This window comes from Salvia hispanica, chromosome 1 (assembly GCF_029641045.1).
Source record: "Salvia hispanica isolate PSC_SH4W2 chromosome 1, Shi_PSC_v1, whole genome shotgun sequence".
NCBI lineage: Eukaryota > Viridiplantae > Streptophyta > Magnoliopsida > Lamiales > Lamiaceae > Salvia > Salvia hispanica.
The window spans coordinates 63,995,702-64,013,532 of NC_142692.1; the positions used below are offsets into that span (position 1 = coordinate 63,995,702).

The 17,831-nt window shown below is 38.3% G+C and overlaps 3 protein-coding genes, 2 non-coding genes and 1 pseudogene across 5 annotated transcripts; 2 read left to right on the top strand and 4 right to left on the bottom strand.

Moving 5' to 3' along the window:
- The first annotated feature begins 3,216 nt into the window (after positions 1-3,216).
- On the top strand, positions 3,217-6,876 carry LOC125220046 (phosphotyrosyl phosphatase activator (PTPA) family protein). Its single transcript, XM_048122161.2, has 3 exons — positions 3,217-3,880; positions 4,770-5,265; positions 6,493-6,876. Exons 1-3 carry the CDS (start codon positions 3,253-3,255, stop codon positions 6,500-6,502), a joined length of 1,134 nt encoding a protein of 377 aa, XP_047978118.1. The 5' UTR covers positions 3,217-3,252; the 3' UTR covers positions 6,503-6,876.
- A 138-nt stretch (positions 6,877-7,014) lies between these two features.
- On the bottom strand, positions 7,015-8,780 carry LOC125220045 (glyceraldehyde-3-phosphate dehydrogenase A, chloroplastic). Its single transcript, XM_048122160.2, has 4 exons — positions 8,610-8,780; positions 8,224-8,522; positions 7,790-8,034; positions 7,015-7,696 (listed from the first exon to the last, which is right to left on the bottom strand). Exons 1-4 carry the CDS (start codon positions 8,757-8,759, stop codon positions 7,194-7,196), a joined length of 1,197 nt encoding a protein of 398 aa, XP_047978117.1. The 5' UTR covers positions 8,760-8,780; the 3' UTR covers positions 7,015-7,193.
- A 3,522-nt stretch (positions 8,781-12,302) lies between these two features.
- On the top strand, positions 12,303-14,437 carry LOC125217588 (uncharacterized). Its single transcript, XM_048119107.2, has 4 exons — positions 12,303-13,405; positions 13,499-13,604; positions 13,691-13,890; positions 13,983-14,437. The coding sequence occupies exons 1-4, from the start codon at positions 12,666-12,668 to the stop codon at positions 14,248-14,250; spliced, it is 1,314 nt and encodes a 437-aa protein (XP_047975064.1). The 5' UTR covers positions 12,303-12,665; the 3' UTR covers positions 14,251-14,437.
- A 144-nt stretch (positions 14,438-14,581) lies between these two features.
- LOC125185851 (U2 spliceosomal RNA) lies at positions 14,582-14,746 on the bottom strand (annotated as a pseudogene).
- Positions 14,747-15,444: 698 nt separating this feature from the next.
- LOC125185708 (U1 spliceosomal RNA) lies at positions 15,445-15,605 on the bottom strand. Its single transcript, XR_007170215.1, has one exon. It is a non-coding gene; the product is annotated as a U1 spliceosomal RNA (small nuclear RNA).
- A 693-nt stretch (positions 15,606-16,298) lies between these two features.
- LOC125185829 (U2 spliceosomal RNA) lies at positions 16,299-16,494 on the bottom strand. The gene has a single exon (XR_007170318.1). It is a non-coding gene; the product is annotated as a U2 spliceosomal RNA (small nuclear RNA).
- Positions 16,495-17,831: the final 1,337 nt, after the last annotated feature.

Consider the following 17,831-nt stretch of genomic DNA (forward strand, 5'->3'; position numbering starts at 1 on the left):
GTAGGAATGAGTTAGTGGAATATGGGGTCCACTACCAAATATGGTAAAAAGTAAAACGGGACAAACTTTGTGGGACGGGCCAAAATGGAAAAATTGGACAATCTTTGTGGGACGGAGGGAGTATTATTATCTTGACTGAATACTAATTTTAAGAATTGTAAATTAAAATGAATGAAATGCAAGTTAAATTTATACTCTTTCCATTATATTCGATAATTTGGAGATTTGGGAATAACACATATTTTAATATGTAATTAATAAAGTAAAATAAAAGATTGAAAAAGTAGAATGCTATAATAGAAAAGAATGAAAAATGATTTTAATGAATATGAACTGTTCTTATAAAATTAGTACAAAAGAAATGAAATGAAATTTTATACTCCCTACGTTTTGTCATTAGGAATCTCAGTCACTTTTGTGTAATTATTTTGTAAAAATGATAATAAATAATTAAAGTGACCGGGACTCATAAATCGTAATAGCGGGAGGGAGTACAAAATATAAGAGAAATAAATCACCATCTTCAACCATAAACCAAAGATGAGTTTTGGTGTAGAAATTTTCTCCAACCATACACCAAAATCACACTCATTTTTGGTGTTTTTTGTGAAACATCAAATATGGTGTTAGACCATCTCCAACCGTACTCCATAAATGAGTTTTGGTGTAGAAATCTTCTCCAACCATACATGAAACTCAAACTCATTTTTGGTATTTTTTGTGAAACAACATCAAATATGGTGTTACTGCAAAATTTTTGTGAGACAAAAACTAAAAAATGATGTAAATTTTGAATTTGGTGTAAATGGTTGGAGTAAAACTACTTTTTGGTGTGACGTACAGTCAAAAATGAGTTTGAGTTTGGTGTAAATGGTTGGAGATGGTCTTTAGAGCATCCCCATCCATGCTCTTAGCTAAGAGCACGGAAGTGGGCCCGGACCCACTTTTACTCCTTGTCCTTAGCTAAGAGCACAACACCCACATCCGTGCTCTTAGCTAAGGGCAAGTTCAAGGGTCCCACCATTCTATTATTCAATTTAAATACTTCAATTACTAAAAACATTTCTACATTATAAAAATACATTAAAAAATAAAAATTACATAATTAAAATCCTAAAAAATAAAAATTACTCTCCCCATCCCAGATTAAGAGTAATTTTTTGCCATAAATCCATCCCAGTTTAAGAGTCACTTTTAGAATTTTCCATATTTGGTCATACAATTTTACCCCATTCTTCATCAAAATTACATAAAAATGTCATTATCTACATTAAAATAAATCAAAACAAAAATCAAAAGTCAAAAGGGACCCACCTTCAACCTAACTTCACCGTCTCACTTCATTTATTACACACTCCACCATCTCACTTCATTTATTACACACTCCACCATCTCACTTCATTTATTACACACATCAACTCTTTCTTAAAATCCGAGCCATAATAATAAGTGACTTCAAATGTGGGACGGAGGGAGTACATAATTAAAATCTTAAAAAATAAAAATACACAATTAAAGTCCTAGAAAATAAAAAAAATACATAATTAAAATCCTACAAATTAAAAATTACACACGTGGAAGACTAGTCCTCTATCCCCAATTGCCTCTTGAGACCCCGGATCATTTGCTCATGTGTTGCAAGTTGCTCCGGAGTCATCTTAGACGTATCGTTCAAATAGAGTTGGCCCAAGAGGGTCCACAACGTGTTGTTCGGAGGTGGAGGAGGCACAAAGGGAGCGGGAGCGGGGGCGGATGGAGTCTAGGCGCGACGGCGGGTGGCCGTCGCCTTCTTCCTTCCTTGCGGCCGGCGGGAACTGCTCGGGCCAGCGTCGGGGCTACCCAAGTTAGTTCCGGCAAGCTGTGCATCATTGGAGGCACCGTCGGATAGGGCTACCGACCTCGACCGTTTGCTGGAGGAGCTGGAGGAGGATGCTACTACGCCGCCCTTATACTTCGGATGTAGGCGCCCCTCCTGCCAACAATCGCGGTACTTGAACGCTTTGAACTCCATGTGTTGGTAGGTCGCCAAGGCGGTAGTGATGATGTCGAGCTCGCTCGTGCCGCTCCCCGCCGACCGCTCTTCCTGGAGGTAATACCCCTGGAACTTTCCGATTGCCTCGTTGCATCTGTTGATGCAATTGTGCACCATACTATCATTGCGATAGATGGTTCCCCCGGTCGGGTTTCATTGTAAAGACGAGTGATGCGCCACCAATACGTTTCCCCGGTTTGGTTCGTGTCAGTCTCCGGATCTTCGGAGACTGACAAATAGGCTTTGAATATCGTCATCATCTCACTCGGAGTGTACGGGGTGCGAGTGCCACGAACAGGATGAGTATGAGTAGGAATAGAAGTAGGAGTAGGAGTAGAGTTGTTGCTCCCTCCTGATCCGGGTTCGGGTGCCCACCCGAACCCGGAGGCATTTTGGTCGTGCACTGCGTAAGGACGGTAGCCACCCGGAGCTTGCGAACCTTGGGTTTGAGGAGGGGCCGTAAATTGCATTTCCGGACTAGGGAATGAGTCGGAGTCGAACTAATCGTGGTTCCAACCGCGATTGCCGGAGGGGTGATCGCCGGAGCCGGGCATTGTGTAGTGTGGTGGGAATTTAGATGAGAGAATATGAGAAAAAAAAGATGAGAGAATGTAGATGATAGAATAGATGAGAATGTGATTTCTTTTGTGTTGAAGTGGGGGTATTTATAGATGAAAATGTGAATTTTGGGGAAAAAATTTAAAAATAAATTAAAAGTGGGTAGAAAACGGATATAATTTTTTGGGAAGTGGGAAAATATTTTTTTTATTTAAAAAGTTTCAAAATTTTTTTAAAAAAAAATTAAAAATTGAATTTGCCAACGGCTACCGTTGGCCAATCAGACGCTGCCACGTAAGGGTGCTCAGCAGCACGGACGGACGAGCTGCAATGGCGGACGACGCCTGCTCAGCGGCACGGACGGACAGACGAAATTTTTTTCACCGCTGTGGATGCTCTTACTGCAAAAAAAAAATTGTGAGACAAAAATTTAAAAATAGTGTAAGTTTGGAATTTGTTATAAATAGTTGTAAATTATTTTTCGGCGTGACATATATTCAAAAATGAGTTTGAGTTTGGTGTAAATGGTCGAAGATGACATAATAAAAGTACAAATAAAAACTTAACCATATCTAAAATTTCATTATACTCTTGCAAGAGTAACGAATTTCCATCGCAAGTATAAAATCTAGCATTTGTGAGACAGTGAGCAGAAGCCAAAAATGGAACCCTCACCGGACCACCTACACCACAACCACGAGCCGCACTCATCAGTCTGCGCCAAGTGCGGTGGACCCGCCGCCTTCCCCACCCCTCCGCCCCCCTCCGACTCCCCTTCCTACATCCCCATCCGTTTCCCCGCCGTCAACCTCCCCCCTTCCCCCACCAACACCAGAGAAACCATCATGCGCACCCCCGTCCCCCACGCCGAGAACGTCCATCCCCTCACTCTCCCCCACCAATTCACCGCCCCCTCCAAGCGAATCCGCTCCCCCGACGACCTCTCCACCTTCCACTCCTCCCCCTCCTTCCGCAATTTCCTCGGCTTCATCGTCTCCCTCTCTGAATCCACCAAATCTCGCAAGCTCTCCGATCCCTGCCACGTTTCCCCCACCGTCCAAACCCTAGTCTCCATTCTCCAGAAACTGACTGACTTCGTCGACGAAATCCCTCCCGCGCCGCAGTCTGCTCGCTACGGCAACGTCTCCTACCGCGTGTGGCACGAGCGGATGAGTGCCGAGGCTGAGGCGTTTATGCTCATGTTTCTGCCGCCTCAGCTTCGCGACGCTACCGTGGAAATTGTGCCGTATTTTACCGATGGATTTGGCAATGCGCTGCGAATCGATTATGGTAGGAAACATGTTTCTTTGATTGTGGATTGGTACCTTTTGTTCAGTAGATTTGATTGATGCCATGGTTATACTACCTCTTAGGGTTTATTTTATTTTTCTATGTGACTGTATTAGTTTTTGTATCACAGTGATTATTTATGCAACAAGTACTATAAAATTGGGATTCCTGAGTATTTGATACCTTTGGTGAAAGTAAGAGAAAATCCAATAGTGTTCGGTGTGATAATTAATCATCCACCATTTTTCTTTATTTTGATATTTACTAACTGACTGGAAACAAAAATGAATCAATTTGCAAGCTCTATGGAGTATACATTAGTTAAACGTATAGTTTTGTTTTATTCAAAGAGGGCAAAATTATAAAGTTAGAGATTCTGAATACTTTTAATTTGTTGGATAGTATTTTGTTGAATGTTTACGTTTTATAAGTGTTAGAAGATGCTGCTTTGGTACATCTCAATACTGTACTTTTATCTTATAAGTCCAAATTTTTTGATCTGTAGTATCATTGTTACCACATAATTTCATACGTATGTGTATGCACGGATATAGTTTTTACTTTTCTGTCTTCAAGGACATTGGTTCTAACATTTTTTGCAGTCGCACACTCGAACTATGAACCCATTTTTTATAAAAAAAACTGATGTTTCATAACATGAGGGTGAAATTAGAATATTTGGATTGTTGGTATTAAAACCCTATGTATATGCACTAGTCTGTTTTGTATGTTTGTTAGGAGATATATTATGCACTGATGTGAACATGATAGTGAAATTTATTTGTTTACTTGTAGATTTTAGTAGATTATGTGTTTGTTTTATCTAGTTATCTGTTGGGAAACTAAAACTAATGATGGGATCTTTTAACTCTGCTCCTCTTTTACATAGGAACTGGCCATGAGACAAATTTTGCAGCATGGTTGTATTGCTTGGCAAAACTAGGTGTTGTGTCAGAAGAGGATTATCAAGCCTTGGTGTCAAGAGTATTCTCCAAATACATGGAGTTAATGAGAAAATTACAAATCACTTATAGCCTAGAGCCTGCAGGATCCCATGGTGTGTGGGGACTTGATGACTACCATTTCTTGCCATACATATTTGGGTCATCACAATTGATTGATCACAAGTATATGAAGCCAAAGTCCATTCATAATGATGATATATTAGAGAATTTCTGTAATGAATACTTGTACCTCTCTTGTATTGTTTTTGTGAAGAAGGTGAAAAAGGGGTTGTTTGCTGAGCATTCACCTATGTTGGATGACATTAGTGGTGTTCCTAATTGGAAGAAGGTGAACGGTGGGTTGCTAAAGATGTATAAAGTAGAAGTTCTGGAGAAGGTTCCTATTATGCAGCACTTTCTCTTTGGTTCAATTATCAAATGGTATGTGGTCTTTGACTCTTTAACTTATTGTACAGTTTGATAGATTCCTTTAGTACTTTGGGTTACATTTTTGTTCAGTTCTCATCTTATTACTTTTCATTAGCTCTTATTTTGAAAACTATCCAGTAAAGTTAAGATACTGTATACTTAATATTTCTCTTGAATATTGAATGGCAAAATACATACTGTTTTGGATGTTGCTGACTTGGATGCTTGGTATAGCTGTGACTTCCCTACCCTAAATTCCCTGGATAAAACTTGTGCTCTATTCCTTTTATAGAAGCTTATAGCCGTAGATATGAAAATGTCTTCTAGTATGTGACAAGAAATGCCAGAAATGATATCACCTAGTATGTGTTGCATAACGCTGACATATGATTGGTAAAATCACTACTTTCATGAATTAGGTATGCAATGCATGGTAAATAATCTACATATATGAAATCTCATTAGAGGCTGTATTCTACACTACTTATTCAGATGATTTTATAGCTTTTTACATCGGGGGAAGTCTATTTGCGTCAAGTTCCACATTACATCAGCTGTACCTTCAATTTCCCTTACTCATCATAGTTATTTAAGGCACAAAGGCTCCTGGAGCCTCAAGCGCAAGACTCTAAGAGAAGATGCAAGAGGAACATAAAAATAACTATTCGAGCAACTTTAGCTACTACTCGGTTTAGAGGAAATGAATTTGTTTCTGTGATCTAAAGAAAAATTAATTTCTTAATGCATATTTGTGCTGCGTGGTTTTCTTGACTTTGTAGTTTAAACCACAATCACATGAATTGTCTGCCAAAGGAAAATTTATCCTTACAAACTCTACAATTCTGTCACCTATAATTTGCATATCATTGAACAGCAAAAATCACGTTGGTATGTTTATCTTATATCTGAAGTTATCATTGGCACATTTCTCAGAATGAAATCAGGAGGCAGATGATTCTGTTTCATCAGTTACTTGATGGTCTACTATGTTCTGAAAATTTTTCTTGTGTGTTGCATATAATTGATTAACTACATTGGCAGACATGTAACCTCAACCAAGAGCCCTTATTGTGATTGTTTTTGCTTTGCCTAATGATAATGACTAGTGCATGATAAAAATCTCACTCTATGAAGTTGCAAATATATATCCTGCTTATCTGATCTTAAGTAGCTGAAGAAACTTGAATCAACGACATCTTCATTGGTATTGTTGATTCACTCACGTAACCCATTTTGCAGGCCGGAATGAGAGATGGAACAGGCAAATTGTTTCAGAATTAAGTTCTGGAGGGGCCTTATCTGATGCATACAGAGTCCAATTTATTATCTCCTGTTATCGCATTTTGTGGATATATGGCACCCTGAAACTTTGCCGCTACCGAATGTTGCAGAATCAGACTATTCTCCTTAGTTCAACAGTGAGTTGTATTCTGCGGCTACAGGTTTATATTTTAAAGCTCGGATGCTACTACTACATAATCCTATCGTTTGTACTCCCCCTATGGCATGCTGGCCGTCGTATATGCCACAACCATACTCTTTTATACGTACTCAGTATTCTAGCAGATATTGGGTGTATTGTATATTTATTGTCGTTTTTTCTATTTTCTTGAGATTAAGGTATCCTGGACAATGCTGACCATATGTTGAAATAGGATCTGATCTGATCTGATGAGATGGTAGTTTTATTGCTAGAAAACAGTCCTGAACTTGAAATGGAAACAACACATTTTGAATACCAAGATAAACCAGAATCCTTGATGAACTCGAATAAATGGTTGATCTTTATTATGGTACATGCATAGATAGGTATAACAAAAGTGGACGTATGTAAATATAATAAGCAGGATGGAAAATTGTTTGCTTCACCAATACAATTCCGAAACGAAACAAACAGTAGTCTACAAACAATAGAGAAGATTAGGAAAGAAGGTCTTTCATCATTTCCAGTTGTTAGCAACAATATCAGCAAGATCAACCACCCTCTGTGAGTATCCCCACTCATTGTCATACCAGGCAATCACCTTCACCATGTCATCTCCCATGACCATGGTGAGGGACGAATCCACGGTGGAGGAGACGTCGCTGCAGCGGAAGTCGACTGAGACGAGAGGCTCGTCGCACACGGACAAGATGCCGCTGAGCTCATTGCTGGCGGACGCCCTGAAAGCCTCGTTCACTTCCTCAGCAAAGGTCTTCTTCTCGACCTGCACCACGAGGTCCACCACGGACACGTTAGGTGTCGGGACACGGAGAGCAATGCCGTTGAGCTTGCCCTTGAGCTGGGGGAGCACAAGCGCCACGGCCTTGGCTGCACCGGTGGATGTTGGCACAATGTTGAGAGCTGCCGCCCTCGCGCGCCTCAGGTCACGGTGGCTAGCGTCGAGCAGCCTCTGGTCTCCGGTGTAGGAGTGGGTGGTGGTCATAGTTCCCTTGATGATACCTACATTTCATCAATCAACCAACCAACACCATCACTTATTTTCTGCAATTGCCTTGACTCAACCCAAAACCAAAAAGGGAAAAAAGAACTCACCGAACTTTTGGTCAAGGACTTTGACGAATGGGGCGAGGCAGTTGGTGGTGCAGGAGGCGTTGCTGATGATGGTGTCGGCGTGGCTGTAGTCGTCAGCGTTGACACCAACCACATAGGTCGGGATGTCACCCTTGCCGGGAGCGGTGATGAGCACCTTCTTTGCACCCGCCTGGATGTGCTTGCCGGCACCATCTCTGTCCACGAACACTCCGGTTCCCTCGATCACAAGATCAATGCCCAACTCCCTATAACGCAACACATCAGGGAATAAGTAAAGTTGCAAGTAATATATACCTATTAACATGAGGCATTTTTGTTAGTGTCTCATAAACAAAATCATGAGGGCACGGCACAAAACAGACAAAATCATACTAATGTGTTGTTCAGACAAACCCTAATAGCAAAGCATGTAGTAATGAAAGCGGAATTATTACCCCCACGGGAGGTTAGAAGGGTTGCGGTCGGAGACGACTTTGATGACCTTGCCATCAACAGAGATACCGTCGGTGCCAACAGGCTTGACGTCGGCATCAAAGATGCCGAGCGTGGAGTCGTATTTGAGGAGGTGGGAAGCCTGCTTGACGCCGCCAGTGTCGTTGATGGCAATGACGTCGAGAGGGGAGTCCTTCCTCCCATGCCAACACCTCAAGAAGTTCCTCCCAATCCGACCGAAACCATTGATAGCCACTTTAAGCTTGGCCTCCACCACTCCCCTCTTGTTGCCACCACCAACCTTTTTCCATTAAAATCACACACATTATAATAAAAACAGAGCATTAACACATAGTTAAGCAAGTGAGGGTTAATGAGAAGCACTGACAACGGAGGTTTGGAAGGCGATAACGGAGAGGAAGTCGTCGTTGGAGCGCTTGGGGAAGGGGAGAGAGGCGGAGGAGCTGCGGAGGCCGGAGAAGTCGGAGAAGGCCTTGCTGCAGCCAACCTGCAGAGAGGAAAGAGCAGAAGAAGCCATGACTGAATGCAGCAGCAACACCAGTTGAGGTGGAAGTTTAAGTAGTGGATATATAGATGAGATATGGTAAGCTGTTTATGGATCAGATTTTTGATGATATGTTAGCCTCTCGTCTCATTGTATGGCTGAGCTTCTCTATTATTGTCTCACTGTATTATGTCTATGTGTTGTGTTATTTAATCTTACTTTTTTTCCTTTGTCGTCACTAAATTAAATTGAGATTCTAACTATTGAATTTTGGTTATGCATTCATTCTAATTAAATTTTGATTACGGTTAATAAATTTGAGTTGATGAACTAGCGCACAAATGAGTTCAATTCTTGCCTTTTGTTATAATGAAATTATTATTGAGAATTAATAAATTTTAATTGAAGTTTAAATAACACTAGTTGAAAAATTGAATACTCATCATTCATGTAGCTAATTACTGTAAAATAAACCCTCCATTAACTTATTACAGATGAGAAGAGTATATATCGTTGGGCTTATTGAGGCCCAAAATTTGATTATATTGATAAATAGAGATCAGACTTCTTTGATACGCAACTATTCGATATATTAAGGCCCATTTACTTATAGGGCCAACGACGAATGAGAAACTATTAAACTTTTCAACTAAATCAATCAAATTTTGTAAATTACAGTATTATTTTCATTTTTTGTGTGTTTTTTCAGTATTTTGTATATGCTCGACTTCTACGTCATATTAAAATTTTCTTTTTTACGTACTGTATTTTGAAGAAAATGGCCGAGCTTGTAGTTTAGTTTTCTACGTTTCTTTTAATTTTTTTTAATTAATTTGGATATCAAATTATAATTTTTATATTTATTGAAGAGAGAACAAACAGTGATGACTATAGTATAATGTGGATATTAACCAAGATATTTGTGGAGAAGCCTTATTGCATCTCGCAAGATGGAGAATTGGTAATGGTAAAAAAGTTTCAATTATTGGTGAGAAATGGATAAATGGCTTGCATCTCTCAGCACCAAAAACCTTCTAAGGAAAAGAAAACTCCTTCGTCTGACTTGATTGACCAATAAAATTTGATATGGAAATAAGACACAGTATACAAACTTTTTAATAAGGATGAAGCGGATCGTATTTGTGCTATACCACTTACCACTTGCATACTAGATGATAAACGAATATGCAGATATGATAAGAAAGGAATATATTCGGTCAGGACAACGTATCACCTTGCGAGTACATTTCTTGGGAAAAGTCAAGAATATAAAGCCTCCTCAAGTAGACTGGAAAATGGCTGGAAAAGATTGTGTCATTCTAAAGTTACACCAAGAATTTGACACGATGCATTGATGCGGGATCTATTTGTGAGATTTGTGGCTTTAGTTGTGAGTCAAGTGATCATCTAAACTATACTGAAATGGTTAATATTTGGAGGTATGACCCTCTTCACTTGGACTCTCAACTCCTTAATAGCTCTTCTTTTAAGCAAGTGGTTTGGTCTCTTTTGGAAAAATTACCCCATGAAGTTTTTGCACTCTTTTTGTTTGTACTGCATGGAATATTTGGCGCACAAAAATTGGATGGAAATCTCTGACATTTTTGAAATGAATGCTGGAAATAAAATTGAACATTGCAGTTTGCACAAGTGGGAACCTCCTCCATCGGGCACTCTTATGATGAATAGTGATATAAATGTTTTCCAAAATGGTCGAGTTGGATTTGGTGTGATCTTTAGAGATGAAAAGGGGGTGGTTGTCTTAAGACTGATCTTAGAGTGGCTGGGTCAACAATATTGATGGAAGTTATCGCAATCCGGTATGGTTTGAATATGACCCTTTTGCATAATATCTCTAATGTATATGCGCAATGTGATAACCAGAATTTGATTAGGGTACATGGTGATGTGAATCTTGATCCTTACAGTGAGGTTATGAAAGATGACATCTTGGCTATTGTGAGAAGGGTTGACGTCATCGATTTTCAATTCATCCCTAGAACTTGTAATCGTATTGCCCACTTATTGTCTAGAAGTCCAAACTTTATATGGGTAAACTTTATTCCAAAAAATATTTTATCTGTTGTATATGAAGAAACATCTTAAATTTATAAAATTACCTTATTTCTAAAAAAACATTAGTTTAAAGATACACTAGGATGAAGAATCTAAAACTTTCTACTTCTTATATTAATCTCACATTTAGGCATAGTTTGGTGCGTTTATAAAATTATCCTAAGTTAAATTATAATAATATAAAGTATCTTAATTAATGTGATTAGTAGTTTGTTCTACATGTTTTAGACAATAGGAAATATTCATTTTTTTAAGTTGTTTGATAGGATTTTCAAATAATAGATTAAAATAGGTAACGACAATATTATCCTTTTTTAATTAACTTTCATGATAATTAGGGTTACTTTTAAAATTAGAGAAAAAGACGTATTCTAGCCTCCATCTCTGTTACTCCAGCCTCCATCTCTATTACTCCACTCTCTCAATTGAGTACAAACTCTAATTCATAAAGCAGAATTGTGCCAAAGTGCAGTGTGATTTATGACGGAATTGATCAGTAGGAAAAAAAAATCATCAAAATCACTGGCGTAGGATGACGGAATTGAGAATTGCGATTGTTTCGTTGCAGATTCATATACTTTTTTTTGTCAATCTGCACATTCTTCGTCGTGGAGTTGAGATTAGTTTTTTGTGAATGGTGGAACGAATGTATAGAAATAAAAACAAAAGATATTTGCGTAAAAAAATACGTTAATATGAAGGTATTTATGTATGAACAATAGAATTTGTCAGGTTTCAAAAATAATGAATAAATAATCAGACCATAAAGACCACATAAGTCATCTATAATATGAAAGTTATTATATCGGACCTGTCCTTAGTTATAGGCTTCATAAATAAATAACGCTACCAAATGAATAATCTATAGTTATCATAGCTATCAAAAGCGTAACTTCTTATATTGATATCACATTGGCAGAGAAAATATAGTACTAATAATTAAAATAAAAAAAAAATACACATTTTATACTGATACAGAATGATGAAAAAGAAATCACAATTTATAAAAGAAAAAGAAATACACATTTTATGAAAGTTAGTACTAGAATATTCCTTCTGACTGCGAATATCCACATTATATTCGTTTAAAATACCTTCAAATTCGATTTCTAGAGTTTTCTTTTCCATTGCTAAGAATGTACTTTCCACCGTCTTTCTTTCCAAATCTAATTATATCAAAGTAATTAGCTGCAAAACCACGCGCAATACGTGTAACAAATATATGTATAGGTGCAGAGCCACAATTAATAATTTAATATTATAACAATCGTGTTTGAATACTGTGTTATAAGTTAGTAATTTTATTAAACAAATTTTAATGTAAACTTTGGCGTGTAGAGGTGCAGACCCACAATTATTACTAATCGTATTCCACGTCATCTCGACGTGGCGTGTAGCTGACCACACATCTTACAAAGTATTTTAAAAACATTAAAATTTTACTACTCCTTTTCGTTTACAAACGTGCGAATTGGTTTAAGTTTATTGTCACTCTCTTCAGAACGCGTTGAAGAACATTATAAACTTTGACTGCGCATTCAACTCTCGACTGCGTGCCTTGGGCTGTCATTCAAATTGACAGCCCATTTCCTAAATTTCTTCCATTTTATTAAACCTTCCAACAAAATTCAGGTAATGAATCCGACCCTTTTCAGATTTCGCCATTAATTCGCTGTTTCCTGCTGCATTTGGAACCCCATTTTGCTGTCGATTTTGTTGTCCCCTGTTTTATTGGAGGTGGGGCTGTTTAATTTGATTCAAACACATTTCGTTAACCCTCAATTGTTTGTTTCTTTAGGGTTATAGACCTTCAAGATTCTTCTTTTTCCCCCTTTTCTAAATCTGTCAAGTATTTGTAACAAAATGATGGGTTCCTTGTACGGAATCTTACAAAGACCGGTTTTTGCGGCGTCTGCTTTTGCAATTGCCTCTGTTTCAACCGATTGCTATGACAAATTACGGCCGTCTAAATCGTCAGACGCTTCTTCTTCCTTGGAACAGTCGAACCCTTCATGCTCTTCCTTAGATGATCCAACTTCATTGTGGGTGTCGAAAATTCCTATTTCTAAGCTATCCCAACTGTCGTTTCTAGCCGGAATTCGAGTCCCCGTGCCTAATGTACACCTACCAATCCCCTCTAGTAATGTTACTGCTAATTATTCTTTGGTGGCATCGTCCCCAGCCTTACTCAACTTATACCAGTCAGCCGACTTGGCAAACTCTGCCAAGCCGGCTGCCTATACATATAGCGCCCCAGCATTGCCATCGGACGTTTTATATCGATGGCATTTGCCTGATCCTAGTGCAATTGATGTATCTGGAGAGTCGGATTCTTCGCCTGCAAAGTCTAGGACAGTAGTGGTGCTGCTGGGATGGTTAGGTGCTAAGCAGAGGCACCTCAAGAGATATGCTGATTGGTATACTTCGCGAGGGTTTCATGCTATCACGTTTACGTTTCCCATGTCGGAGCTGATTAGGTACCAAGCAGGGGGGAAGGTGGAGCAGGATGTGGAGTTGCTGGTGAACCATCTTGCCGAATGGTTGGATGAGGAGCCTGGCAAGAATTTGGTGTTTCACACGTTTAGTAACACGGGATGGCTCACGTAAGTAGTAGTGATGTGGTTGTACGATTCGATATCCATTGATTTTGTGTGAAACAAGTGTGTTGATTGATGTATATTGCCCTCTTCTTGTAGATATGGAGTCATTTTGGAGAAGTTTCAGAGTAAGGATGTTGATCTGGCTGGGAGGATCAGAGGTTGCGTTGTGGATTCAGCTCCCGTGGCAGTCCCCGATCCACAGGTAGATATAGTTACCATTTTTGGGACATATTATATTCCTCCATTGATATCTCTTTCCTTGTTAACATATTTGAATTGTATTTATAGGTTTTTGCTTCTGGCTTTTCTGCTGCTTTCTTGAAGAAGAATAGTGTTGCAGCAAAGGGTTCCGTTATTGAACCGAAGACAGAGGTAACAATCGGAACCAGAACCTCGTTCGAGGTCAAACCAGGCATGACTGAGGCAGCTCTGCTTCTCCTTCTTGAGAAGGTCTTTGGAGTAGTTCTAAATCATCCTTCCATAAACAGGTATTGGTAATTGTTTTCATTTTCATCTCATCCGTTTACTTATTCGTTTTACTGAGACGTTCAGGTGATCTTATGCTTTTGTGAAAATGCAGGAGGCTTTCGGATGTGATGAGCCTGCTAACGTCGGAACAACCAAGGTGTCCGCAGCTATACATCTACAGCTCGGCTGACAAGGTGATCCCGGCAGGGTCTGTGGAGTCGTTTATTGAGAATCAACGGAGGAATGGGCGCGAGGTTAGAGCGTGCAACTTCATCTCGACGCCCCATGTTGATCATTTCCGGAATCAACCTGAACTATATTCTTCTCAGCTCACTGGATTTATGGAAGATTGTGTGCTCACCACCTGCAAACCTTCTTAAATACACTTTTCATCACTTGATTCTTTCTTACATTTAAAAATCCATACATGTTCCATTTTTTCTTCTTTGACAATTGTACGTATACTCTTTTTTTTTTTGTAAACTTGGCAGATGCAAACTCCGAGAGTGCATTTTCTTTTCTTTTTTGCACTGTAATAATGTCACTTATAAAGCTCGTTCAAAAGAACTCTAAGTTCAGCAAAGATCAAATTAATGATACATCTGATTAATTAACGACAACAAAAATCAAAGTCGAGACTAACTACACAAATAATACAATTGCTTGAAATTAAAGAACCATGAAAACACAAAATTTAAACTAAGAATTGGTGGGGGGTGCACAGGGCCAAGGCAGTAGTGCAACACCAAGGCAACGCTCAAGAGACCCAGCAGCAAGCTGCAGTTACAGATTCTCCTCCGCAAAAAATAAATTTAATATCGTGTGAGAAAGAACAGATTCTACACTTGATCTTAGCCAAAAGGCCAAGAAAGGTATGCTTTTACACCACCTCAACTTCTTGTTTTATTTCCAACTGTCTTTTCACTTGTAGCTTAAATCCAACGATGTGGGACAATTTATTTCAACAGCCAACCCACTCAAAGAACTAATCTGTTTTTCATAAATACAGTCATTTTAAAAAAGTTAGATACGCTGCAATGTTGATGATGATGAACACCTGAATAAGAAAAGCCATAGTTCTGATCTTGTAAATAGTAAATTCAATGACCAAAAACCAATCATTTTCTTAAATGTTGCAATTGATGGATTAAATAGTTTAAAAACCTCTACCACAACTCAATCATAAAAATTGGAATGTTACAGAGAGATGAGATAAGATTAGCATGACTAATGTGCAATGCATAAATCTAGAAATCTAAAAGTAATTACCACTCCCCCGTGAATTATACCAATTGGGCTTAAAATGGACTTCGGTTGCAAGGCTAATCGTTTTTTGTGTTCACATTACTCAAGTTGATTGATATGACTATGCTTTTCTTTAGATTTGTGTTTGAATAAGATAGCAAAGAATTTTAAATTGATTGCCGGAAGTAAATTAGTAATAGCATATTTGTTCATATTTTAAATTGGAGTCTATGTTAAACATGATAGTGCATGACTGATTTATAAACATGAACTCAACTCTACCACAAATGATTAGTAATGCAGGGGTATCTAAGTTTTACTTGAATAAGGCAGGGGCCGCGCGAACGCAGGCACCCCATATCACAAATTATGATGTAGGCTCGACCACGTGGGTCGACCTTAGGCGGGCACCCCTCCAAAGTGCAATGGAGGTCACCAACCTAGGCCATAGGCCTTATGGATCGCCCATTGACCCCATCCAGGTAAGTATGTATTATAGTGTCCCTTCATTTCCTTTTATTTGGAACACTTCACCATCTCATTGCTATTTCTACAATGTGGGATTCCAATTCATGCATTACTACACTGCATTTTTATGTCCTTGATAACATTGATTTGCAACACAAGTTAATATAGGCAAAGGAACAGTACATAATAAATATACTTATGATGCGAGGGCAGAGAAATTTGTAATATCTAAGTACTCGGACTTCGAGGGTGTCCAATCATATGACAGTTGCTGCTAATACGCCCAAGATGCATTTTTCTTTGTATTAATTTGTAATACTTATGATGCGAGGGTGTCCAGTCATATGATTTCAATGAAGATGTATCTGCAGCACTTCTTGTGCCTGATCCAGCTGCTTGACACAAAATTCTTGCTCTCCATCCAAAAATCATAGGTAAGTTCGTATTCCATGACCATACCCGAAACTCAAATCCTCGTTTAAAATCACTGGCAATGGGGCAATTTAAGAAATTTTTATAAGGCAGCCTTGAACGTTAACACCATGAGGTGAAATACTTGTTTTGTTGCTTTCATACCATTCGAATAGGTTGTTTAGGAGTTAATTTATGATATCTTGTTGGTGTTTAGTTTCAGCATCTTACTCCAAGCTACTATACACAATTAATTGCATGAAATTGAAGAAATTGAATACACAAAATTTAAACTGAGACTTGGGTGGGGTGCGCCAGGCCATGGAAGTAGTGCAACACCAAGGCGACGCTCGAGAGCTCCAGCAGCAAGCTGCCGTGACAGACTCTCCCCTTCAAAAAATAAATTTAATATCATGTGAGTCGATGACTCACATATCAGATATTAAACTGATAAGAACAGATACTACACTTGATCTTAGCCAAAAGGCCGAGAAAGGTATGCTTAATCCGTGCTTCAGATTTTTGTTTTATTGGAATGCATCAGCTTAATCCATTTTTAAGTTTCCGATGTGGGACAAATTACAAATAGTTTCAAACTGGCTACTTATGCTCTTCGAATTAAATCCTTATTCCTTAATAATTAAAAATGCAAGACTCCTTTCTCCGATGAAGTTTGTGTTGCTATGATATGTTGAGTAGTGGCTTACTATTTGTGTAAGGTGGGGCGTGTCCTTATTATACTTGTGATATAGCCACAAGTCCATAACAATAGTTGTTTAATCTGTCAACATTTTTAAGGTAACATAGTCTATAATGAATACACTGTATACACATTGTGTTCAAAGGTGAAAAATGTAATCAGCCAAAACCACAAAAGAATTTAAGGAACCTCTGCTTGTTTTATCGCAACCACCTTCAATTATAATGTTATGTAACTCTATTCTTATCTGATCATTATCGATTTTGTGATAAATGCTCTTCAAATTCAACAAGAGAAGGATCTTATTTCGCCTATAAATAAGTGTGTCTGTGCATTGGAAAATTTCTTGTTTTTTAAGAAGACAAAAATCTGCACTTATTATATTCTAAAGCATTTCTCCACTCCCTCCTTAATTTTCAATCTAGTTTAGCTGCACATACACATTTACACTTTATAAGTCTAGTCTACACAAAAATCGTATTTTTTAAAAAAATTACGTTAGAATTTCCCAAAGATGTAACAGAAGGAATCGATTCGTGGAGAAGGTGTGGGTCATCGTTTTTAATCTTCAAAAGAATAAATCTCCAAACTTAGCAGGCATGTTTAGGATCTTGTACATTATTTCTTTGTTTTGTTTGCTCTATGAACTCTAACATTGCAATATCCTAGACATGATCATTGGTGGTGTTAGAGTATTTTTTTTCACGAGCATGTCCCTTCTGAGTTCCGATTCTATAAGCATGACAGATCACAGAATATAGCATGTTAGGGATAAGTAAACATAGTTTAAATTCCTAACAAGTAACAACCTAAATTGTTTTTTCCTAAAACATGTATATTATTCCATCCGACTGCATGTATAATATGGAGTTAATAGTGGATCTATTTATGTTTTGAACTATAATAAAGTTGTATTTATGTTTTAGTTTTTACCTTAAAGTTCCATGATTCGTTGATCATTGAAAATCTTGAAAGTCTTGAAAGTCTGAGTCCTTGGATATTAATTACTACAAATTTCTCTATCCTGGCATCATATTTATTAGTAGTATCTATGTAGTATCCCTTTGCTTTTATTATGTTGTGTTGCAAATCTATGTTATCAAGGACATAAGAATGCAGCCTAATAATGCAAAGTTT

Excerpts from the sequence above, each read along its gene's own strand:
- LOC125220046 (XM_048122161.2), top strand. The coding sequence starts at position 3,253 with ATGGAACCCTCACCGGACCACCTACACCACAACCACGAGCCGCACTCA. Across the intron at positions 3,881-4,769 it reads TGCGCTGCGAATCGATTATG|GAACTGGCCATGAGACAAAT; the intron begins GTAGGAAACATG and ends TCTTTTACATAG.
- LOC125220045 (XM_048122160.2), bottom strand. The coding sequence starts at position 8,759 with ATGGCTTCTTCTGCTCTTTCCTCTCTGCAGGTTGGCTGCAGCAAGGCC. Across the intron at positions 8,523-8,609 it reads TCGCCTTCCAAACCTCCGTT|GTTGGTGGTGGCAACAAGAG; the intron begins GTCAGTGCTTCT and ends TAATGGAAAAAG. Across the intron at positions 7,697-7,789 it reads AGTCCTTGACCAAAAGTTCG|GTATCATCAAGGGAACTATG; the intron begins GTGAGTTCTTTT and ends GATGAAATGTAG.
- LOC125217588 (XM_048119107.2), top strand. The coding sequence starts at position 12,666 with ATGATGGGTTCCTTGTACGGAATCTTACAAAGACCGGTTTTTGCGGCG. Across the intron at positions 13,406-13,498 it reads AGTAACACGGGATGGCTCAC|ATATGGAGTCATTTTGGAGA; the intron begins GTAAGTAGTAGT and ends CTCTTCTTGTAG. Across the intron at positions 13,891-13,982 it reads AATCATCCTTCCATAAACAG|GAGGCTTTCGGATGTGATGA; the intron begins GTATTGGTAATT and ends GTGAAAATGCAG.